General features: G+C 37.9%; 9 protein-coding genes across 9 annotated transcripts; 6 read left to right on the top strand and 3 right to left on the bottom strand.

The window, feature by feature from the left end:
• Positions 1-276: 276 nt before the first annotated feature.
• I206_100862 (uncharacterized protein) lies at positions 277-4291 on the top strand (the record flags this gene model as incomplete). The annotated part of the gene is made up of 12 exons (XM_070202285.1): positions 277-669; positions 799-1012; positions 1071-1202; positions 1343-1478; positions 1541-1619; positions 1670-1766; positions 1820-1897; positions 1958-2643; positions 2703-2832; positions 2912-3085; positions 3153-3322; positions 3389-4291. The coding sequence occupies 12 exons, from the start codon at positions 277-279 to the stop codon at positions 4289-4291; spliced, it is 3192 nt and encodes a 1063-aa protein (XP_070058386.1).
• A 767-nt stretch (positions 4292-5058) lies between these two features.
• Positions 5059-6374, top strand: I206_100861 (60S ribosomal protein uL2; the record flags this gene model as incomplete). The annotated part of the gene is made up of 4 exons (XM_019152245.1): positions 5059-5064; positions 5275-5426; positions 5689-6262; positions 6339-6374. 4 exons carry the CDS (start codon positions 5059-5061, stop codon positions 6372-6374), a joined length of 768 nt encoding a protein of 255 aa, XP_019014383.1.
• Positions 6375-7188: 814 nt separating this feature from the next.
• Positions 7189-10444, top strand: I206_100860 (uncharacterized protein; the record flags this gene model as incomplete). The annotated part of the gene is made up of 7 exons (XM_019152246.1): positions 7189-7235; positions 7312-7398; positions 7499-8133; positions 8200-8467; positions 8533-9289; positions 9353-9570; positions 9643-10444. The coding sequence occupies 7 exons, from the start codon at positions 7189-7191 to the stop codon at positions 10442-10444; spliced, it is 2814 nt and encodes a 937-aa protein (XP_019014384.1).
• A 689-nt stretch (positions 10445-11133) lies between these two features.
• Positions 11134-13225, bottom strand: I206_100859 (uncharacterized protein; the record flags this gene model as incomplete). Its single annotated transcript, XM_019152247.1, has 10 exons — positions 11134-11415; positions 11495-11672; positions 11735-11777; positions 11836-12035; positions 12116-12287; positions 12359-12524; positions 12590-12810; positions 12881-12944; positions 13078-13140; positions 13202-13225. The coding sequence occupies 10 exons, from the start codon at positions 13223-13225 to the stop codon at positions 11134-11136; spliced, it is 1413 nt and encodes a 470-aa protein (XP_019014385.1).
• Positions 13226-15112: 1887 nt separating this feature from the next.
• Positions 15113-16200, top strand: I206_100858 (protein BMH2; the record flags this gene model as incomplete). Its single annotated transcript, XM_019152248.1, has 6 exons — positions 15113-15176; positions 15255-15561; positions 15621-15791; positions 15849-15950; positions 16005-16075; positions 16139-16200. 6 exons carry the CDS (start codon positions 15113-15115, stop codon positions 16198-16200), a joined length of 777 nt encoding a protein of 258 aa, XP_019014386.1.
• Positions 16201-17113: 913 nt separating this feature from the next.
• Positions 17114-18772, top strand: I206_100857 (uncharacterized protein; the record flags this gene model as incomplete). Its single annotated transcript, XM_019152249.1, has 2 exons — positions 17114-17596; positions 17702-18772. The coding sequence occupies 2 exons, from the start codon at positions 17114-17116 to the stop codon at positions 18770-18772; spliced, it is 1554 nt and encodes a 517-aa protein (XP_019014387.1).
• A 492-nt stretch (positions 18773-19264) lies between these two features.
• I206_100856 (uncharacterized protein) lies at positions 19265-21370 on the bottom strand (the record flags this gene model as incomplete). Its single annotated transcript, XM_019152250.1, has 8 exons — positions 19265-19475; positions 19537-19608; positions 19662-19673; positions 19743-19765; positions 19825-19887; positions 19957-20664; positions 20728-20799; positions 20867-21370. The coding sequence occupies 8 exons, from the start codon at positions 21368-21370 to the stop codon at positions 19265-19267; spliced, it is 1665 nt and encodes a 554-aa protein (XP_019014388.1).
• A 618-nt stretch (positions 21371-21988) lies between these two features.
• On the bottom strand, positions 21989-22829 carry I206_100855 (uncharacterized protein; the record flags this gene model as incomplete). The annotated part of the gene is made up of 7 exons (XM_019152251.1): positions 21989-22060; positions 22126-22210; positions 22263-22309; positions 22373-22419; positions 22502-22579; positions 22672-22762; positions 22827-22829. 7 exons carry the CDS (start codon positions 22827-22829, stop codon positions 21989-21991), a joined length of 423 nt encoding a protein of 140 aa, XP_019014389.1.
• A 403-nt stretch (positions 22830-23232) lies between these two features.
• Positions 23233-24689, top strand: I206_100854 (uncharacterized protein; the record flags this gene model as incomplete). Its single annotated transcript, XM_019152252.1, has 6 exons — positions 23233-23421; positions 23542-23702; positions 23764-23861; positions 23926-24020; positions 24097-24286; positions 24340-24689. 6 exons carry the CDS (start codon positions 23233-23235, stop codon positions 24687-24689), a joined length of 1083 nt encoding a protein of 360 aa, XP_019014390.1.
• Positions 24690-24887: the final 198 nt, after the last annotated feature.

The following is a 24887-nucleotide window of genomic DNA, read 5'->3' as shown; positions in this document are numbered from 1 at the left end:
ATCATAATTAGTCGTCCCTGACCATCATCTCATCGTAAACTCAATCTCCATTAATTATGTTCAAGTTGCAATCTAATAACATCACCAACATCGATTAGGAGAGTATACAACAGGTCAAACCAGCCCGACTCCAAGATCTGGCATCACCAGGAATATATACCAAGGTTTGAACGAAATCCGGTATTGCAAGATCATTTGATTTGGAGAAGAGGATAACAAAGTCGCGCGATCATTATTCAATCTCGCGACTTTAGACTTTTGGAAGTCAAAGTTTGAATGACAGCTTTACATCCTACGGAATCATCTATCAATCTATTATCTTCGGATGAGAGAACTCTAGTAGAAGCTGAATCCTCCAAATCAGCTACGAGACAACCGAAAGCGATTTTTGTAAAGGGAAATACCGATATGGTAGAAGCCGAAATTGATTCAAAAGATCCTTCAACTTCATTATCTTCCACCTCACCTCAAGTCAATGAAGATGGAAACGATGAGATAGATGTCATTGGAATGGAGCGTGATGATGTTGATATGGTTGAAAATCGTCAACAAGATGGTGGAATAGAAGATGAAGGTGGTGGTGGAGAAGGAATTGGAGATGATGGTAATGGTGATATAGATGATTTGGGTAATGAGATGGATCCCAATTCCGATGGGAAACGTGTGAAGGTAAGACAATCATTACTATAACTCGAATGAGCCTTGTGTATCATAGAAAGGTACCCTTGTGTCTGCTGTCAATTATCTAAAAACCTACTGAGCTCTTGATTTAATCAATCATGCTGATTTGTCTTGTAGGTTTACGAACTCCAAGATACATCGTGGCATGATCGAGGCACAGGATTCTGCAAAGGTATATACGACGATACGCAGGATATAGCTTTGATAATTGTAGAGAGAGAAGACTTTTCCTCGGAAGGTGGTAAAGCCGAAGCGCCGGGTGGATTCCTGAAAGAAGAGCTATTACTCAGTGCTAGGGTGGAGAAAGAAGATATATATGGAAAACAACAAGGTGAGGCTCTGTCCGTTCGCCTTGGAGGAATATCATGTGCTAATCTAGTATCCAACAGACACATTGATAGTATGGACAGAGCCTGCAACGGGATTAGATATGGCATTATCGTTCCAAGATCCAGAAGGATGCGAAGATATTTGGCAATTCATCTGCGAAGTTCAACGTCATCTACTGAATGTTCCTTCCTGTGAGTCGTGTTCCGGTCTATTCCGTCCATCATTTCATACCTTCTTCACATCTCTGCCGAATCCCAATATCAGTCGAGACAAGATCACGAAAAGGAATGTGCAAGCTAATTACGTCATACTGTCGTACTCGCATATATAGCTGAAGTCGAAACTACTCAAATACCTTCCTCTTCTTCACCCGCCCATAATTCTCCCGTGATAGGACCAGGAGCTTTGGCAATGCAGGTTTCGGACTCTAGGGTACCATGGCAAACGCCTACTTTGGCCAATATTCGGTGAGTACCTCACGTCTTTCCAGGTGTCCTGAGATATTGCTCACAACTCTGGTGGATAACAGGGATCAAGAGATGTTCATCAGGATGCAGGCTAAATCACCGATAGGAAGGGAGAAGGCAGTAGAGCATATATTGAACGAGGTAAGCTGGATTACAAGAACCGTCATGAAGATAGCTGAACGATTGTCCAGGAATATATCAAGCATCTGATAACAGTTTTGGACCAAGCGGAGGATCTCGAAAGCCTGGATGACCTGCACGCTTTGTGTTCGCTGATGCAAACCATAAGTGAGCGGCTTCTTGATTGAACGGTGATAATTCAGCTAATGCCTTCTTGTCAGTACTGTTTAACGATAATGGCGTATTCGAATATATTTTGCAGGACGATGTATTCATGGGTGTAATGGGAATGCTGGAATGTAAGTTGGGATCGAAATGGATAATTACATGTTTGAGGATCTCATAACCCTCTTTCACAGATGATCCCGAATTTCCCGGTCTTAAAGCCTCATATCGACAATATTTCCAGGATACAGCTCGATTCCGTCAAGTAGTAGAAATTAAGGATGACAATATACGTAATAAGATACATCAAACGTATCGCTTATTATATCTCAAAGACGTTGTTCTTGCTCGTGTGTTAGACGACCCGACATTCAATATACTCAACGGTTTCGTGTTCTTCAACCAAGTAGACATCATAAATTACATACAGCAAAACGACATGTTCTTATCACATCTATTCAACGGGTTCCATGAGCCACCACCTGATCCTGAAGTATCTAAAAGCGAACCGTTAGATGAGAGGAAGCGGGATGTAGTGATGTTTCTGCATCAATTGATGACTATGGGAAAAGGAGTACAGTTAGCTGGAAGATTGACCTTATATCGAAATTTAGTAGAACGAGGTTTATTATTCGTTTGCGAGTGGTCATTTAGAAGAACGGAAGCTCAACTTCTTCACGCTGGTGCTGAAATCATGACTCTCGCTGTGGAGCATGATGCGAATGTGGTCAGATTGCACGTGTTCAAAGAAGATGAAGCGAAAAGAAGGACCTTAATTATGGAAATCATTAGTTTATTACAATCAACGAAGAATTTAGGTTTGATGTCGCAAATGTCCGATACATTAAGAACATTACTGGAGACGCCTCCAGACAATGAAGTGGGTTAAAAGAACGCTCATGACGTGATCTGAATAGTTGAACTGATACATATTTGCAGGCGTTCGTACCTCGTACGAAGGAAGGACCATTATCAGAATCGTTCAGCACTTATTTCTACGAAAATTGTGCAAACTTGCTATATAAACCCCTCTTAGACGCTCCGGATGTCAAAGCGGAGTTGAATAAGAGTAAGTCAATCATCTATCACTGATTAGCTCTGTGAACAGTCTCAATACGAGATGTGTACTCATGTTCTTGATTTTCTAGATCCGAAATTCAAATTAACTCGAGAACATATAACCCTCCTTCAGCATCTTGTCGAATTACTATCATTCTGTGTGATAAATCATGCTCATAAAGCGTCTTACTTTGTCTTATCGAATCCAATATCGAAAAAGATAGTCAATCTGTTATATATCAAAGATAAGCCCTTACGTCACGGTGAGCAATATCGCAAATATCGCAAATCTAGCTAGCTGACCATATACGATCTTCCATGATGATATAGCTGCTCTACGGTATATTCGAGCTTGTCTCAAGACGTCCAATCACTTCATGCACCGATACTACGTTAAAAACGACTTGTTTTTGCCATTAATAGAGTTGCTAGAAGAGGAAAGTGTCAGGGATAATATGATGAGCTCAGCGTGTATGGATGTTTTGGAATTAATACGTCGGGTAAGTGTGATGCGTCACCTAATTGATTGAACGGAGTGGACTGACAGAATGATATGCAATGAATAGGAGAATCTGAAAACAATTATAAACCATCTCTTCGATTCATATCGCGAGCGGATTGATAAATTATCATCTCGAGCATTCTTGCGAAAATATATAGCAGGTCTACGTAATCGATGGGAGATAAATAACGAACCACCACCATCTATTCCTCAATCTTCCGCTGTTGAAGCTGAACCTTCAAAGGCAAATGCAGATAGAAACGCTGAAGAGGAAGATTACTTTAATGGATCGGATGATGAGGAGACTGCATCAAGTGGGGATATAACAAAGGCTCAACAGAATGTGGAAATTCCTTCAAAGAGAAAAAGAATGTATACACATGGTGGTGGACCTAAAAAACGTCCTGCAGGAGCAAGATCACCGAATATGTCTACTTCGAGTAATTCACCTTCATCGAATCTAGAAACCAGTACTAGTACAAGTGGAAGTGGAAGTGGTACAGGAGGAGCATTAGGATTAGATTATGATGATGGATCAGATTCAGATTCTTCTTCAACAGGTCAAAGATCTCCAAGAAATTCATCTTCTGATAAAATACCTAATTCGAATTTGGGGAATTTGAATTTGACAAAAGAAGAATTAGAAGATGATTTAGGTGATGTAGCTATGCGTATGAGAGCTAAAAGACAAAGAGAAGAAGAAGAAGAAGAAGGTTTTGCAGGATTATTAGTTGGTGCTAAAACAACAACAACACCAACAACAACAATAACAACAACAAAAGAAGAAAATAAAGAAGAAGATAAATCTATTAACGATAATAATATTATATCCAAAAGTAGAATTAATAGTAATAATACTGGAAATTCAACTCCAGTTAAAGATATGGGAAAGAAAATTAGATTAAATTTGGGTTTTGGTAAGAAATTAGGAGGTGGTGGTGGAGGAGGAGGAGGAGGAGGTAAATAAATGATTTGTAAGATTTGATGTTTTAGTATTATAGTGGTGAATAAGAAAAGATTTAATTTGAAAAGAGAAGAGCCAGAAGAAATTTATATGACATCTTGTATCATAGAATGAAATTTATTTGTCGTTTCTTGTTTCAACTCATTCATGGTTTGCATATATGCATAAGTTTTACGAAAATGGAATGGACAAGTTTGAGCAATATTGAATATTGACATATTCAGTTGTTTGAGTTAAGCATTTAAGAGTAAAATCACAAATTAGGGACTAAGCTGGTATTTTATAATTCACATTGTTATGCTGAATCACATATCATTACTCGTTAAAACACTAAGCGATTATTGTGTAAACAAACTCATATGCATTGAAAGTGAATTGATGCATCCTTGAAATCGTGTTGATCGGTCTTAAGGCTTATCACCGAAATGCTTTATTATGATAGGTTATACCTATTTTACCGATTGTGGCATTTAATGATATTTCCCACTTTTGAATTTGATTCCATTCGTTTTGAATTGTAATGGGACTAGGGTTTTGCATGTGGTTTGGTTTCTACCTACCTTACCACCCAATCAATCCAATCCAATCTACACTGTAGCGCGAATTCCATCCTAGACCAGAGGAAAAAAACCTTTAATTTCAACTACTTTTGTTAAATACCTCTCTTTCAACCTTCAAGTCTTTAATCGACCATCAAAAGTTAATCGTAAGTTGAGTTTTATCTCTACATCCTCAAAGATTGTTATTGATCTCAATTTTGATTATAGAAAATGGGTGTAAGTTTGTTCGATCCAATTATCATTATTAATTAAGAAGAAAGAAAGAATTTGGAGGAGTATAAGAATAATAATAATATAAGATAAGAAGTAATCCTTGGATATATATGGAGGATATAAGAAGAAGGAGAAAATGGAAATGATAATGACAATTTTGAGAATAAGGACGATTTAATCTGACATTTATGTTTTTATTTTTGATAATTATAGCGAGTTATTAGAGCTCAAAGAAAATCAGGTGGTATTTTCAAATCCCACACTCACCATAACAAAAACCCAGCTCGATTGAGAAATCTCGATTTCGCTGAAAAGAATGGTTACATTAGAGGTGTAGTTAGGGAGATTATCCACGATGCTGGTCGGTGAGTTTAAATTTTCAATTTGGATCTTGGTTATTAGTATTAGTAGTGAAGGCAGAGAATCAGAAGGATTATACATGAAGAGTAGAGGATAGCTAGTACCGACAGAATGTTGTCATGGAGGATGGATCGGGTCAGGAATTCACAGCTATGGAAGGAGCGGAAATACGGAGAAACATCAGATGATTCAGAAGAATTACGCTTGCGGAGCATGCTGTTCGCGATGACACGAAGGACTCCTTTGCTGACTCTCCTATCCTCGCAGAGGTGCTCCCCTTGCCACCGTTGTCTTCCGAGACCCATACAGATACAAGCTCCGAAAAGAGACTTTCCTCGCTACTGAGGGTATCTCCACTGGATCTTTCATCTACGCTGGTAAAAAAGCAACTTTGAACGTAGGAAACGTTCTTCCAATCTCTCAATGCCCTGAAGGTACAATTATCTCCAACGTTGAAGAGAAAATCGGAGACAGAGGAGCTTTAGCTAGAACTTCAGGAAACTACGCTACAGTTATTGGACACTCTGAAACTGGTGTTACTAGAATTAGATTACCTTCAGGTGCTAAAAAAACTGTTTCTTCAAGATGTAGAGCAACAGTTGGTATCATTGCTGGTGGTGGAAGAATTGATAAACCATTCCTTAAAGCTGGTAGAAAACACCATGCTATGAGAGCTAAGAGAAACTCATGGCCAAGAACTAGAGGTGTTGCTATGAACCCAGTTGACCATCCTCATGGTGGTGGTAATCATCAACACATTGGTCACGCTTCTACAATGGCCAGAGATGCTCCTTCAGGTCAAAAAGCTGGTCTTATCGCTGCCAGAAGAACTGGTCTTCTCGTGAGTTATAATCTCCCGATATATCTCGTTCTATTTTTTTTTTTTGTATATTTGCTAATTTAATCAATTTTCATAGCGAGGTACCGCCGGAAAGACCGTCGACACTGCTTAAACTATTCATTAGTATATGTAGGGTTGATAATGTTCATTGGGATGTTGAGAGTAAATTCAATCAATGGGATGTGGATGAAGGATTGGATTTTACGATCAAAAACACATGGGAAAGTAAAAAGAGGGAATTTGTAAATGATAAAACAGACATATTACCTTCTTTTTCTATGCAGATTTCTTTTCGACACTTCATTGGGATGCAAAATACTGATTCTTTGAAGAATGATTTCGGTGATTAGTAATAACTTACGATGCGAGATATGGACAGAGTGGATAACGGTGCACTTGTGAATCTAAGTATCAATATTGGCAGTAGCCTGTTGACTCAGTAACAGATCACAATGCTGTGACTTCCAATGTACATAGTGATTGACGACTGTATTACAGCGACTAGTTTGATATGAAGTGATTCGGAAAGAATTAAGTAAATTTGAATTCAATGTCAAATTGTGAAGACGTCACAGTTACATATTATCGGTGAATTTCATCATAATAATTCAGGAAAATCAATTTCATTGACGAATCGCGATCAACTTCGATTGAACTTATAATTATTATCATCATTATTGACATTATATTATGAATATACGACAACTTTTTGAACCTTGTTTCTTTCTTACTTTTTGATAAATTAGTGAATCCTTTCATTTAACATTCCTCGTCTATGATCTCAATTTAAGATCAAAAAGGAAAGTATTTATTCTCATTCAACATGAGTTCTTAACAAATCTTTTTAACCAAGTCCGAATTTGGAAAGAAATTGCGCATTTACTTTAATTATTGATTGATTAATGAGACAAATTGATCTGGATAAGATGTCAACAAGGAAAACTCTACGCAAATCTGCAGCTGAGCTCGATCGGTAAATCTAGCTTATACATTGATATGAAAGTGAATTTAGCTGATAAGAAGTTTGGGTTTTGGGTTTTTATAATTAGTGATGCTCGAAACGAAGCTGGAAATCTTAAGAATATCTTGAATAGTCAATCACCTTGGAGTAGAGAAGCAGAACAAAGTAGACAGAGGTGAGTTATACATTACTTATCCCAAAGTTTAATGATACGTCAATTCTTCATATCTTTTATGATTAATAGTTTTAAAAGATGGCTGACTTGTTAACAAAAGGTGTCGAGAAATACATTTACTTTTAATTTTCTCATATTCATTATCACCTTATTCACAATCATTAGATAATTTATGGCATCAAACTTCTTATCTTATAATTTCATCTTATCGTAATATAATTTCAAATATTGAAAGAAATTCATTTAAAACAAATCAAAATCAAAATCAAAATTTTAAAGGAAAATTATTAAATGATAATAATAATTATAATAATAATGAATTTAAAAAGATTATAACAAGATTTAAACAATTTCTTTCAACTGAAGAAACTTTTTATAAATCAATTATTTCAAAAATTTATAATTTTAATAATTTATTTGAAATTAATTATTTAAATGAATATTTAAATAAAGTTAAAATTCCATTATCAACTTTTGAAAATAATGATAATGAAAATGAAAATGGAAATGAATTATCAAATTTTAATAATGGAATAATAGGTGAACAAGAGAAAAAAGATAAAATAAATTTAATTTATAAAGGTTTAATTTGTTTAGGAGATTTAGAAAGATATAAAGAACAATATAAAGAACCTATTAAACTTCGTAAAAATAATGGAAATTTAGAAATTAATGAAAAATTTAATAATGCTAGAGAATATTATGAAGTTGCAAGATGTATACAACCTGATGATGGTGAGTTTGCTTTTTCCCCCTAATCGAATTGTTTGAATTGATGCTGATCAGTTCTCCATCATTCAGGTGCCGCATTTAATCAATTAGCTGTAATTTCTACTTATCTTTCTGACCCATTCTCGACTACGTATTATTATTTCCGAGCATCGGCCATCAAAAACGCATTTAAAGGAATAGATGGTATATTATACGAATATCTTGGAAAGGCAACTGAGCGTTGGCGGGCTAAAAGGAAAGAAGGCAAACAAGTTGAAGAGTCTGAACAGCTAAATGAAGTCAAGAAATGGAAAGACGATATAATTGTTTTAGTTGGAGTATTATACCTCAAAGCTGGGTAAGTTCAATATTGCTCTCAGAAAAACCAAGGCAGAACTAATGGGAGTGACTGAATTTTACTAGCTTCTCTTTCATACCTACTCTTCAACCTATGCTGCTGGACCAATTCGGTAATCTTGTAAAATCTCGTCAACTCGCAACGGAGAATATCGTTCAGACAATCGTGATTGCCCTAGGCTTACATCACCATGCGCGAAATACTTCAGGTCTGGAGCAGGATCCCACATTAGTCAAACGATCTCATGAAGCAGAGACTAAGGCTCTAGAACTCTTATTGGCGGTCTCAGAAGTTATCATGAAAATTGCCATTGAAGAAATTGATGATATTCGTCACAATTTACAATCTCAAAGTGCTTTGACTATCAATGATGATGAAGAGAAAGAAGAAATAGACTATAATGCCTCGGATTTATCTTTTTTGATAAGTGCTATACTAAGAAGGATTCTACCCAGTCTAAGAATTATGAGTAAATGGATAAAAATGGATTTAGATTATTTATCAAGACAACAACAGCAAAACCCTACTTCAAGCATTTTGAAAGATTTCTGGACAACGTATAAAGAATTTATCAAGAGTATTGGATCGGTATTTCCAATTGCGTCTTTGCCTTCTTTACCTGAGCCATTGGAAGAAGATATCGATATGAAAGGTTTCGTACCCCTTCAAAGGGGTAAAACTTCCGGAAATGGTTCATTCAATTCAAGTGTGGGCACCGAGAGTGTTAATGGGGTATCTCATGGAGATGTACATCCAAATGAAGAACAATTGATGAGGTTAGCGGATATTCAGGTCGATGCTAAGTTAATTACACAAAGTGGAGTGAGTCTTGTGAAGCTGGAATGTCCTTCAACTAAGCTGATATGCAATTTGTGGTGAAACCAGGTTGGATCGACTCTCGTTGGAACTCAGCAATTACCTCTATCAACTGGTCTACCTGGAATCTCACGAGAAATGGAATCGGATATTGCCAGTGTTAGCACTGAGACGGAAGACGATCCTGTCAATCTTGCTATGCGCGCTACGTTGGCTTCCGAAAGCAGTATTGACGGAGATGAGTATAACGACCAAGATGTTGACGAGGTCATTGTATGGAATAAAAGGTAAAGCAAATCCAAAACCTCGGACATGATCTAGAATGAACGAAATGCTGACTTTGATTATCTGTAATTCAGTCCGCCTTCAATTATTGATCCTCGACCGCAAGCGACTGTACCGTCGCCTACTCCTATGCTCCCAACAAGCAAGAAGCCAACAGCTTACGATTTATTACAAAATTTGATGTTGGAAAGTACACCTACTCCACCTGCTCAAGCAGCATTACTTCCCAAAATGACACCTTCGCCCTCTGCGATTGGAGTACCCTTAAGTACACCCTCACCACATATGATTGGACAAATTCAAAATATTGTTAATCCCTCTACAAGCGGATTATTATTTGGAGCTGGAGGGAATGTACCTCATCAAAATAACAGTATATGGACAATGACTCGTGAAGAAAGTGTAAAAGGTCAAAAGAGATCAAGTCAACAAGGAAATATTTCTGCAATTTGGGGTGCACCATCAATTACAAATGAAAGTAATAATCATATTGATTCGAATCAAAATTCATCAAGTCAAAAACAATATACAGCTTTTAATGAAATTCCAAATAATACTATTTCTACATCTATTCCACCATTAATTAATACTCATCAAAATCATTATACTTTTACACATTCTCCTCAAATTCAATCACAATCCCAATATTTAATAAATCAACAAATACCTCAAATTCAAAGTAATCAAACTATGAATTTGAATACATGGGGTCCTCCTTTACATTCATCTAATAATAATTTATCAACATTTTCATATGAACAACAACAACAACAAAATCAACAAAATCAAGATATTCCATATTATCTTCAACCTGCTTATTATGCAAATTCAACTAAAAATTATGAAAATTGGAATAATGGAAATAATGGTACATGATTATAAAGTATGAAATATAAATAAATCATCAGAAAATGGTGGAATCAAAATATCAAATTGATCCAAAGTGAGGATTATGATTATTCAAAAAATTTGAAAATAAAATTGAATTAATTTGAATTAATATGGTGATTCATGATAAAATTATTAAAATTATGATTGTGATTATCAAAATTCAAATTTCAATAATATCATGATGAGATTTCAAATTCATTAATTGTAATTCTACTAAACAAGAATGAAAATTAATTGTTGAAAACATCAGAGTAAAGGATTATTGTATTTTAAGAAATTAATGAATTCAAAAAAGGTATATTAATTAAATAATATTTGATTTATATAATCTTTAATTGTCTCAATGATATATCTGATATATCAATCATTTGAAAATGAAAAAAAAACAATTATGAAAATCACAATAAATGATTTATCAAATATGCATAATTATATATACTTAATATATATTTCTAAAGAAACATTAAAATATGAATTGTGTTATTTGAAAATTATGAAAATACGTTACTAAAATTCTTTTTCTGGAAGGAAAATGAAAACCCCTTTAATTTTATAAATAATTGAAAACAATTTTAAATCATCTTTTTCTATTTTAACATTCAAAATATTTAATTTAAAATATACATACAACCTTCTTTCTTTCTTATGTTAATATTTTTTTTTTAATTTTTCTTTCAAATTTCCTCATTTTCATCATTTTCATCATCTTCTTCATCATCATCAGACATACTTTCTTTTAACATTTCTAATAATTCATGAGCTTCACTTAATTGTGCAACTAAAATTGCTTGACCTTCAGGTATACTTCCATCATCTGCATAAAATTTACCATCTTTTCTTAAAGAATCAATTTGATGTAATGCTAAATGATATGGATATAAATCTCTTGGTGTATAAGGTCCACCATATTTTAAAACTTCATTTAAACATTTTTTAATTGTTGATAATTTATTTGCCTATTTTGTTTTTTTTTTAAAAAATACAAAACATTAGTCTTAAGCTAAATACGATTTGTTAGAAAAAAAATTCACTTACAACCGGCATTAATTCTTCAGAAATTGGTTCTGATTCTGACATTAATCTATATAATAAACCATAACATCTTCTAAGAAGGAAAAGTAAGGCATATTGACCTTCAGCTTTATTTCCATCTACATCAACGAATTTCCCTTCTACACGCATGGCATCGATTTCTCGAAGGGATAAAGCGTAACTACAAAATTACGGTCAGCTATCTTTAGCTATTCTCGGGTAAGCTGATAAGCTGATACTCACTTGTACAAGTCGGTTTCTCTCAAAGTCCATCGATGGGTCAACACTGTAGGATAGATCATCAGCGTGATTCTGAGCCACGAACAAAGTGCTGCGAAACTCACAAAGTTGATCCAAATTGGCTTTCATTTCGCTCAACCTCTCGTAAATGGGTTTCAAACTTGGAGTAACATCTTCTTCAGCCTCTCTAGCCTTGATGTCTTGTGTGATCTCAAAGCATGATTCCAATAGACCAGAAAGTAAAGCTTGACCTTCTGGGACAAATGACCCTCCTGGTCCTAAGAATTTACCGTCCACACGTTTGCTACAAGTCCACATTTGTCAGCTACCATGGAATAGGGATTTCCGAACTCGCATCTTCTCAGCTGTTAAGTTCAGACTTACGAATCAATTTTCCGTAAATCCTCCAAGATAGCTTTATACTCCGCTTTGTTGGGTTTACGATCAGCAGCCAAAGCTGAAAGTTGTTTTCGGAAATGTACTAGTCGTTGATGTATGGGAACCAGTTCTACCGATAGCACGGATAAAGATGACAACAAATCTTGCAATTGAAGTTCTGAAAACCAAGTCATTGTAATCAGCTTGCCTGTTCAGCTTCGTGTGCGCCATGGTGCTAGCTGGACGCACCAACACCTTCCAATTTCCTCGACATCAATCTGACTATAGGTTCAGGGTGTTTGCCATCCTCCGAGTCTTGCTTAATCACATCTTTCAGAGCTTGGAGACGTTCTCTTATAGGTAATAGAATTTCTTCCGTATAGGCTCCGGATTCGTTCATGTGAGATAGGATTTGCTAGATCATGTATACCGTCAGTTGTTTTCCTTCTACTAAGTCCGGATCGCGACCCAGCGACTCACCCTCATGGACGCGATTTGACAATAAGTTGCAGGAGTTTCTCTACTTTTCCCAATTGTCAAGAAGAACAAACTCAATAAACTAAATACATCTGCTAAAACGGTATCCACCCTATTGGCTTCGGCTATGGTAGGCTTAGAAGTTGACGAGGAAGCTGCTGCATTATTTGACAGAGAAGACTGATTATGAGATTGTTCATCTCGAATAGCATTCAGTCGAGTCACTAGAGAAGATCAGAAAGCTGAGTCAGTTTTAGTTTGACTGGATGTTAGAGCATCTACAGACGAGCTCACCTTGCTTGACTACTGAATTATAAATAGGCATTACATCTGGAGCACGAATGAACCTTGTGGTATCCTAGGACAGTATCAAGTAAGCACTCTCAGCGAGAGGGAAAAGGCAGACGTAGCTCTGATTCTTCGTCCGACAAGATATGTGATGAGGGGCAGGGAGGCAATTTCGCGATCCTGACTGCGATGAGAACGCTTACCTTCTTCAAAGCAGTCAGACGATTACGAATGGTAATAAGAGATTCAAGTACTGGGAGTTCCTCCTACGAAGCATACTTAGATATTAGCAGACATTAAGGATTGATAAGCATAATCATGACGCACCTGGGGGACCATATTGGATGCCATTTTGAGAGATCTATAGCAAATGGTCTATGGCCGGTCTAAAACTACGAGGTAAATATTCAATTCTTTGAGAATGTACTATGGTTTCGTTGGATGCGATCAAATTATAATGTTATAGTATGAGAGAAAGGAACGAATGATATGGAACGAATGATATCGGTCAACCGGGGGTTGACGGAGTGAGCTGGTGATCGGACTATCGTTGCCAGCCAAAAGGGCGTATGATAGATGAGTATCGTTTGACAAGTACGATGCAGTATAGGGTTACTGGCTGACTCGTTGTGGTGTATTTCTTGACAATTCTAGATAACAATATGCAGGTAGACAAGCAAACAGATGGATGAATTGATGAGTCGGTAACGTTCGACTGAGTCCACACTTGTCCACATCAATCGGCACCGACCGTAAAAAAAGGGACCCCGAGGTGGAAAAAACAGGCATGCGGAATTGTATCAATCTCATAGGCAAGCGGGTTTTGGGTTTATTTATATCTGTTTTAGCCCAACTTGCCACGTTGACGCGTGTCCAGTTGAATCAACTATATAATCTGAATTAGGGATGACGTACTTGCTAGAAGCAGCAATAGATCTCTCTCGGCTGTTATTCTATAATGCCGTTGATAATTCCGATTGAGGTTAGCTTGGTGTAAAGTTGTGAGATTACCCCTTTATCGGTGCCACAATCATATTGAATTAAGCCTTAGCGCTTACCCCCCTTTACTGAACCCTGTATACCCCGTACCATTATAATAATAATAATAATAGTGCCACAAATCATGCTCGGATCATCCAGCGCAACCACTCATAACCCGCCTCATAGTATTAGTATTGACTGACTGACTGTACGTTACACAGCACGCTACACTCTACCACACGCACGCTTCACTTCACTGTATTTCCTTTACATTCCATCATCATCATCATCATCGTACTCAACAACTTGTTTACCTTATCTATAAATTATACCTTATCCGACTACTACCCCAACTGTGAGTACTATCATCTCATGTTACACGTAACATGCATGGAGAGGGGGATGTCAGGCTTGGTCGGGGAAAGAATGGCGTGTAGGATGGGAACGAGATAGGGTGGAGTAGAATGAATGGATAACACCATTTCATCAACTTCACCTTTCTCTTCACTATCAACCCATCATCCTTCCTTTGTCCCATCTTGTATACGCATCATTTGTCTTCGCTTTCACGTCATTACTTGACACTCCGCTCTCTAGCCTAACATACCATTCACATATACATAGAGATAGAACGCTAACTTATTCGTTGTTTTCGCCCTCGCCTTTCCTTCAACACCCTTATCGCTCAACCCGTCAATCATCCTTTCTTCACTCAACCATATCCATATATTGTCATACCACACAATAGTAAACTATCTTTATAAGTAACTCTCAAGGTAAGTCTACGATTTAACGAATGTTCAAGGTGAAGGAGGAACAGGAGATGTAGTCTATCTGACGCGCTTTCTCACGAAATCGCGCGTCTGTGCGATCGAATCGAGTTGTATCAATCTCGTCAACCCCCCAACTATCTGTCCAGTTGGATATCCCTTTCTCCTCATCTTACCAACTTGGGTGACATCGTTGTCCACACGATGAATTCGGTCCGGTCTGATGCGGGAATAGGAGAACATTTGGCGTGACCTCGTTTTTCCCCACCTAACCTTATCACAAGACCTCGTCGAACTCTCCTTCATGATGCTGCTCCGCGCACTCCTCATCCTCCTCTTGCTGCCACGAGAATACAAAATAGTGCCAATGCTGATCTGTCTGTCGACCTATCTCTTTAATCGCGCGATCCAATCAATGACCCCCCTTTATATCATACGCCTGCGCACCGATCTCGCCTGACTCCTTTGAACGCGTTACGGTATATAGATGTCCAACAGAGAAGATTCCGTCTACCTTGCTAAGCTCGCTGAGCAAGCTGAGCGATATGAGGGTGAGCAATCTTAATCTCTAGCCATGAATTACGTGAATTTTGCTCTAGTGCTGATAAGCTCGTCCTTGAAATCTGCAGAAATGGTTGAGAACATGAAATCTGTCGCTTCTTCCGACCAAGAGCTCACTGTCGAGGAACGAAATCTCCTTTCCGTTGCCTACAAGAACGTTATTGGTGCCCGACGTGCATCTTGGAGAATCGTTTCTTCCATCGAGCAAAAAGAGGAGTCCAAAGGAAACGAAGCTCAAGTTTCAATGATCAAGGCTTACCGAGAAAAGATTGAAGCCGAGCTCGCTAAAATCTGTGAGGACATTCTCGAGGTTCTTGACAAACACCTCATCCCATCCGCTGCTTCCGGTGAATCCAAGGTATTCTACCACAAGATGTGAGTCAGCTGCCTCTTAATTTTCGCGTGACCCGGCTGACAAAAAACCTCGCTCGCAGGATGGGAGATTACCACCGATACCTCGCTGAGTTCGCCACCGGCGACAAGCGAAAAGACTCCGCCGACAAGTCCCTTGAGGCCTACAAGGCTGCTTCTGACGTTGCTGTCACTGAGCTTCCCCCAACTCACCCAATCAGACTTGGTTTGGCCCTTAACTTCTCCGTATTCTAGTGAGCTGCGGCAATTCTGAGTCTGGCAGAAACGACGCTAATTACACACACTTTCAGCTACGAGATCCTCAACAGTCCCGACAGAGCATGTCACCTCGCCAAACAAGCCTTCGACGATGCCATTGCTGAGCTCGACACCCTTTCTGAGGAATCATACAAGTGGGTTTTAGTAGGAGAGAAACCTAATAATAAATGCTGACCTACTATTCGAAGGGACTCTACCCTTATCATGCAACTTCTCCGAGATAACCTTACCTTGTGGACTTCCGACATGAACGAGCCTAGTGAGTTGGCTGTCCTTGCAATCGCCTCTATTCAAGCTGATCTTGTTTAACTCGCGTTTGTAGCAGACAAGGAGGAGAAAGCCGATGAACCAAAGGAGGAAGCCGCTGCCCCAGCTGCCGCTTAAACGGAGAAAAGAAAGGAAATGAATCCAACGAAGGAAATTTAATCTATCACGCTCATCATCACATGATTCTTCTTTTTCTTCCTTACTTCCTTATTGTAGGTAATATTAAACCGAGTTCTACTTTGCGGGTCCTGTGTTTATTTTTACCTATCATGTTCATCGTCACTCCGATCCGTCATCTTTCACCTTAATTGAAGCTCTTTTATCGACTTCGACTACTCTCCTCTCTGTTATAAACCGTTTTTAAGTTTTTTCTGTGATCATGAATTCGTCGTTCCAAAAGTCCAGTCTTATCACATGATATATGTTGCATTTCCGCTGTTTAAGCCGAAGCAGTTGTTGCAACTACTGTCTTTGAGTGTGAGACGAATTTCTGTACGCAGCAAATCACAGGACCGCCTGTTTAGCTGTACATTTCAAATTTGAACCTTTTGGCCAGCTCTGTAAATATGTGTGGATGTCACATGACCATAAAACGATGTTTACGTTGCATCAGAGAACGGAGAAGAAAGTATGTTTTGGCATTATCAGTGTGCCACTTTAGCACTTGCGCATCCTGAGCTTCTTTAACTTATTCGCTGGCATGATAATCTTTTTGGTGCATATCAACGTAAACGTAGCACTTGATCACTTCATTACTCGAGGTGCGAGCAGGAGACATATTGACGGTAAGATATGATTATTATTGCTTGATGATTTTGCAAGTAAATGTGATAGTACATGATATCACGTGGACATGACCGCTTTTAAGCTTAGGCTTTGACTTTTCCGAGTATCTGAAAAAGTTGAATTTCAACCGACGACTATGTATTTTAAGGTCATTCTATTCTTATAAAATATTTATTCCTTTAAAAAAAAAAAGGTAATCTAGATCAGTGGAATCTTGTAAAGTCATAATCAAATCTTTGCGAAGATGTCTATTCCTGAACAATCAAACGCAAATTCATCTTTACCTAAACAACCGACTAATCCAACTTCACCTCCAAATCCTTCACCTTTAAATACATCTTCACCAACTTCAACAAAACCACCAACTTTAAATACATCTAATGGTAATATTAATAAACCTAAACCAATTGAATTAACTGGATTTAGATCAGCATTAAGTCATACAGGTATACCACATAGTGTATTAACTTATAAACCAAAATTACCTTCTAGAAATTGGTTAATATTTTGGACTTTAACAACTTCGATTTCATTAAGTTATTATTATGATAGAAGAGAATGTAAAAGAATTAAAGAAGAAACTATAAATAAAGTAAAAGATAAAGGAAATGAAATTTTAAAAGGTGGAAGTTTAGGTTTAAATAGAAAAATTATAGTTTATGGTGCGAAATGGCCGGGTGATGAAGATACAGATAGATCTTTAAGATATTTTAGAAAATATGTAAAAGTTAGTTTGATTTATTTCAGTTTAATTTCATTTTTATTTTTATTTTAATTTTTTGATTTAAAAACTCGTTTTCGCTAATTTTGATTCGATTTAATTTACAATTAGCCATACCTTGTTGCTGCTGGTATAGATTATGAATTACCTACTTCACCTTTACATGGTTCAATAACTAGACAAATTCATTCTAAAATATTAAAAGAAAGAAGACAAGAATTAGGATTAGAAGAAATTGAACCTCAATTATCATTACCTGGTATATTAAGTCCAGAAGAATATAAAAAAAGAGAATTAGAAGGTGGAATTATACTTGTTGGTAGAGCTTCTTTTAAAGAATATATGGAAGGTTTAAAAAGAGGTTATATGGGTAAAGTAGATTCTTGGAAATGGGAAGATGAAATTGAAAATAAATTAGAAAAAGATGGAATATTTGATGACAATGAACCAATTTTATCTGAATCAAAGGATTTAGAATCTACGGTAACAGTTGAACAAGAAAAATCTTCTAATGCTTTATCTTCTTCTTCATCATCATCATCAATAAAATCTACAACAGGTTTAGGATTTCTTTCAAAATCTCCAATTCAAACTTCTAATTCAACAACAAATATAATTCCTTCTTCAATACCTGAAAAATATCATGAACCAAAATTACCATTACCTGAACAACCTCCAATTTTATTATTACCTTTTATAAATTATATTGGATTTAAACAAATTCCTTATATGTTATTATCATTTTTTACAGAAAGATTTAATGTAAAACAAGGTTCAGAAGCTGCATTATCAATTATAAATAATAAAATTAGAAAATTTAAATTAGAAGAAAATGATTTATTAAATTTTGATTTAAATTCAGAAAATTTTTATAATTCAGATTCAAAAGATTTAATTAATCGTATTGAATTAACACGTAAAGAATATTATGAAAATTTAAAAGAACGTATTAAAAAATCAAAAGAATATGAAAATGGTGAAAGACAATTAAATTCTGAAGAAGAAAAATTAGGTAAAGTTATTTCTTTAAAAGAATTAAAAGAAGAAAGAAAAAAAAAAGAATTAAGATGGATGGGTAATTTAGAAGGTTGGAATATAATTAAACCTGAAAATCAAGTTACTTGGGATGATAGATGGAATAATTGGTTAAATGTTTTTGAATTACCTAAAGATGATGAATAATTTTTCAACTTTGGTTGAAGAGATTGTTCAAATGGAGAAGAACGACTTAAGGTTGGATATAGTATGATTATGATGAGATTTTCTCGATACCATCTAATTCAATACATCACTTCTATTTCTAGCGATTGCCTGCACATGCATAATGACAAACAACTCATGACATTCTCTCGTGGCATCGGTCAGATCTTTCTCTCTGCAGACGTTAGTGACCGAAGGTTGTATGAAACTCTGTCAATCTATATCGCGCAATTGAGGAACATCAAACATGGCATGACTCATCTTCGGTGGCTACTGGTCCATATCAAACCTTGACAAATGTTTTAGGCATGATTGATGACATAAATGACATGATATTTACACTACATGAACTATAATGATACAGAAAATCGGATCGAATATACTACAGTGAAGAGAAGCTTGGTCCAGACCTCAATTTGGAAACCGCTTTTAATTGGAATGCGGCTTCTGATACATCGCAGATTCAGTCTACTTTCATTCTGACCAGCCGTCATGCAGACACGCCTCGCATTCAGAGTCGCAGTTTCCGTTAGGGCCATGAATGTCGTATTGTTTCCAATGCCAGTCATATGGCGCGATTTGCATCTTCCGGTGTTTGTACACATATGTTCCGTCTTTCTTAGCTTGAACGGTTTTCTCTTCGCGACTTTGAGCCATTCGCGCGGATCGCTCAGCACGAGCTTGACTGAAAAGGTAGGTACTCAGCCGTACAATCATAACATTGGTATGAGTTGAAATTGGCTTACAGGGATGCTTTATGTCCTTGTGGCCCTCCATGAGATCGGAAAGCGAGAGCTTCCACGGCCACCTCGAGGTAACTAAACAGAACGGTCAGCCTGCAGTATGTTGTCGCTGTATACTGTACACTCACGCTTGCTGTGGACTGCAACACCACGCATTCAAGTGACGTCAGCACTCGCTCACTCCCAGTGTCAAATGAAACAAGACTGACTTCTTGGAACTCATCGGATTGGTCTGAAGAGTATTGTCAGATCTGTGCTTTACTTGCAAAACAAGCACAAGGAAGCACTTACTACAAGGAGATGACTCAGACATAGAAGCTCCGCTTCCGAGACCTTGAAAACTCTCATTGCTGCCTAAGAATAGATCCTTACTTAGCTTCCTTGATTAGATGAAAAAGTAGCACGGAACTGTAAGACACTCACAGTTTTGTTGATTCTCTTCAGGTGAATCCATTCAACGGCAAGAGCTCTCCATTCGTTGGGCCAATGGTCGAAAACGAACGGCTCATCTGGCTTCAAATACTCATGCGGTGAAACTTCATATTCGGCTTCAGTGTCAGTATCAGGTACCGTCCACCTTTTTTTATTCGTCAGGATCGACTTTCTCTTTCGAGAGGTTTTCGGGTGGGCCGCTATGTCTGCGTGATCTGGTTCTTCGGCTTTCTCATTTTCTTCTTCAGCTTGCTTCTGGTTGACAATCGGCAGACCTCTAGTATCTTTCTGTACTGGGGGCTCGCCATCTTTGCGACCAGCCACGGCTCCCAATACAGTTCTCCTGTAATTACCAAGGAACGCATAGGTTTTTTCCTTTCGCTCTTCTTGTTGTTTCCGATCCATTTCCGATCTCAGTTCCTTGATTTTCCATTGTTTCACCTGTTGTCTCCATTTATCCTGTTCTTCTTTGTAAACGATATACTGGGCTTCTGACCATTGATCACGAGGGCCACAGGGTATGTAATGATTGTCAAGAAATCGGTTGCAATACTTGTAGGTTCTCTTTGCGATCTGCCATGGTTTGAAGCCTCTGCTGAAAATGTGCTTTCCGATCGATAGATTCTCAGGTTTCACGATGAATTCTGGCCGCAAGTAGGAATAGGAAGTACGCCTGACATTTTTAGTCCAACATATGCACTAAAATTAAAATTGGCGAGATCAGCTCAAGGGGACTGTGACGTATTTGAGGGTGATACTCACATGAAATACTTTGGGCGTCAAGCGATCACGAAAATACTTTGATACACCGGCCAGCGCGACATAGTCTCGAACCTGTACAAATAGTTAGTATTGATACTTGGACAAGATCCACCGTTACATGTAGCCAGATGCTACTCACGTTGAGATCTGTTTCAGTACTGAAGCACATATCTAAAATATCCGCAGGTAGTTTCATCAGAGGACAATCGGTTCTATCTCCCCAATCAGGTAAATCATCCCAATGAACTTCCTTAGCAAGAAGTACTCTTTTCTTGGGCTTTTCTTCCTGATCGTCAACATCACCATCTTCAGCATTCCTGTTCTTGGTATTTTTGGTTTTGCTTTGACCTTTGCTCTTTGTTGACTTTGATTTGGTTGTCTTTCGCTTACTTGCCTTCTTCTTAGGCTTTTTCTTTAACGGTTTAGCGGCGTAGTCGGACTCGGCATCAGAGTCCACGGATGGTACGGAGGATGCTTTGCGTTTGATGGACCTCCCTTCATTGTTGCTGCCATTCCGCGATTCGGATGAATGTGTGTCGTCATTTTTGATACTCTGCTGTTCATCTTCCTTCATGTCGATGTCCGAAAGATCAGTCAAATCACTGTCTGTGTCGAGAGCGTGCACCTTGGTCGAGCCTTTCATGATGATACCTGAAGAATTGTCTGAGGTAGAGCCTGCTCGTTCTGGCGCATAATTATAAGTTCGTTTGACGGCTCGTTGAGGAGGAAAGCGAGGTATCACAGTAAACAGACTCACAAGTAGACAAGAGGGGTCGTTCTTCGGTCTCCACTGTAAGAGTGCCCTTAAATATGATCAAAGATATATGATTGGGTATATGAGAATATTTCGTAAGCTTACAGTAGAGTTAAGTGGAAGAAAGAGAAAGAGTGGAAGATGATTTAATTCTGAGTTGTATTTGATGGTGAGTTGGATTGAGGTGGACATGTCGGTTACTGATCAACCGTGCGTCAATAATAGTCAGCTTTCCCACGGAGTAAATCAACATTGGTGGTGGCAGGATTACGAGGCGGTCTTATGAAACATCATTACAACTTATTCTCGTCCTGCTTCGTAATGACTGAGATTGGTGTTCTACCCACGGATGCGGGTATATTCGAAGGGCAGAGGTAACGCTTGTGCATGAGATTGATCTGAGATGCTAGGTAGAAATGCAAAAATCGTCTTGAACGATAGGATCACTTTTATTCCTGTATCTCTAGCATTATGCATATTTTTGGAGATGTTGGATTTCATGAAAGTTTAATTGGCAAGTAGTTTATCATTCACGGCTTTCGTATCTAGTCCTTCTGCACCATCACGAACTTCCAATACCTATCAAAATACTCAATAGGTTAATATGATACCTTTACTTTGTTAGATTAATGGAGTAAACGTACTTTGGCTACTTCTGCTGCTTGTTGGAAATAACTTAATGCACTAGCATGTAAAGTCATTAATTCTATAGGTGCTCCAGTTGGTGCCCTTTGGAAATACTTGTAAGCTGAGTTGACTATATTTCATTTGGGTAGCTTACCAATTAATCAGTATTAATGGGTAAGATATACGACCATCTTTATGTTTCTACTTAAGCATATCAGCTTATCTCCCTAATTATGCTCCGGAGAAGAGAATTAAGTTACGTACTAATTCATGCGATAACAAAACATATCGAGGGTGATTTTCAGGTAATTCTAATACAGATAATCAATTCACTTCGCAAATACAGATTCATATGAGGCATCACAACAGGTAGAAGAGCTAAGTCAGACATACCTTCCGCTATTTCTTCTATTGACTGATCTTCGAATTCTTCATCTACAGCCATGGATAAACTTGATTTGACGATTTTTACTATGCCGCCAAGTGATTAGCTTGCGCAGATCTCGAAATATTTTGACAGCTGCAATAGTGATTTGGATAGAGATATGATTGAATCAGCTCACTTGATATAGCAGCTGTTCCCTTCCTATTGGTGAATCTAAATTTCTTAAGAGCAGCCAGTACATCTTGTGGGATATCGACAGTTCTAGTAGACTAACACAGAAGCTCTCAGCAATGATTGCCTGCATCATTCCGTACGTCGCAGAGCATAACTCACCATGATGATATAATCGTTTGTTGAATACTTTTCGAAGTTTTATGCTACTCAATGATCTTATCTATTCTACAAGTATTAGCTGTCACTGAGAGTCCTTGTTGTTGTTGCTCCGTGTCACCATGAACGTCATTGATGGGTTTACTCAATTGAGTATTATTACTTAAATAGGTAATTCACATAGATTAAACTTGCCGGTGACAGCCGGGTAACTGACACTCCTCCCCCCATGTTCATGTTTAATATTCCATCCACGGTCCATTTCTTCATTTCATCAAATTATACTTGGCATATTACTTTATTACTTTATCAACCTACTGTTAATAATTTATCGAAGCTCATTGACTTCCATCAACAACCTCACAGCTATATTGAACGAACAAATCAAGTCTTTCGCATATCTCTCACAATGGCTCTTGGGTGGTTGCTCAAACCCATAGCTTTAGCCTCCACTTTGGCAATATCAACACTGGGGATACTTTCTAGGAAATACCAGAGAGCAAGATTCTACTATCATCTGACTCTGTACGTATCTACACTAGGTGCATTGAGTATATGGGGTGTGATAGTCAGTATATTAGCCACTGTTTCCGGACAAGTAAGTCTCAACCTATATCTCCTTGCCACCCCTTTCCACACATAGTGTATCTGTCTCCCCTTGATGCTATCTCCAGATTCTCTTCAATTGTATAGGGTGGGCTGATATTCGAAATGATAGCGGCTTAATATAAATTATCTCGTCGCTCGATCATTTTATCTCACATGTTCACCTGCTGTCGGCGTAACGTTCGAGGTGGAAGGTGAAGAACATCTCACTGGGTTATTGACGGCTCGCGGAGGGAAAGAGCAAAGTGCGGTATTGGTAGGGAACCATCAAAGGTGAGTCAGCTTAACATTTCCCGAGACCTCATCAGGATTGAAAGCTGATGTGAACGCATAGTTTCTTGGATATCCTGTATCTTGGTCGAATATTCCCTAAACGGGCCGCTATAATGGCTAAGAAGGAATTAAAGTATACACCAGGGTTAGGTCAATTTAGTGAGTACAGCTTAATCATCCGCATACAGAATGATAGGCTATTAAGCTGAAGTATTATTATCAGTGTCATTATCCGGCGCTGTATTCGTAAATCGATCGAATCGAACGGATGCTGTGGCTGCCTTGCAAGCCGCCGGAGAGGATATGAAGAAGAAGGGGGTGAGCATACTTTTCGGAGATCTTGTGGAGTTCATCGCTGAAGCATAACAATCTGGCTGATATCATGTATATACAGGTTTCACTATGGGTTTTTCCTGAAGGTACCAGATCGTCTTCCGCCGAACCAGCTTTATTACCATTCAAGAAAGGTGCCTTCCATTTAGCGGTCCAAGCGCAAGTACCTATAGTTCCGGTCGTAGTCGAGAATTATCATAGATTGTTTGATGGTAGAACAAGGTTTGAAAGTGGAAATCTGAAAATCAAAGGTATGTTGTTCTGTGTGCCAGCCTGAATCTAGCTGATAGTCTGATACACGTAGTTTTACCCCCTATATCTACTGCTGGACTCACTTCGAATGATGTGACCCAATTATCTGAAGATACGAGAGAAAAGATGTTAGAAACCCTCAGGGAGATTTCTGAAGTTGGACCATCTGGAAAGAAACCCACTATTCAACTTGATGAAATTTCTCAACCTGAAATTGCTAAAGAGGAAATCAAGGAAAAAGAAAAGAAGCCGGTCCACCTCGATATCTCGAATTCGGGAACTGAACATAAAGAGGAAGAAGCGAATAGTAGAAGCTCGAAAAGTGGAAATGATAGTACCGAAGATGAGATGGATGATGATGCCGTATTACTTAAACGACCTAAATCTCAACCTTCTGCTTAATCACTCGTCTTGGCTTTCTTCGATCTTCTGGGGGTGTAGTCACATGATGTTCATAGATGTTCCGTAGAATGTACAGGAGATATGTGTGTATGTAACACGGTACCCGGGAGTAATGCATGTCATCACCATTATGCATAGACGAGGAATTATCTATCGTTAGCATTTTATAACGCTTTAAAATTATATTATTATGATTAT

The sequence above is a fragment of the Kwoniella pini genome, chromosome 1 (assembly GCF_000512605.2).
Source record: "Kwoniella pini CBS 10737 chromosome 1, complete sequence".
Classification (NCBI taxonomy): domain Eukaryota; kingdom Fungi; phylum Basidiomycota; class Tremellomycetes; order Tremellales; family Cryptococcaceae; genus Kwoniella; species Kwoniella pini.
Note: the sequence above shows the minus strand (reverse complement) of the source record. Positions and strands in the feature narration are given on the sequence as shown.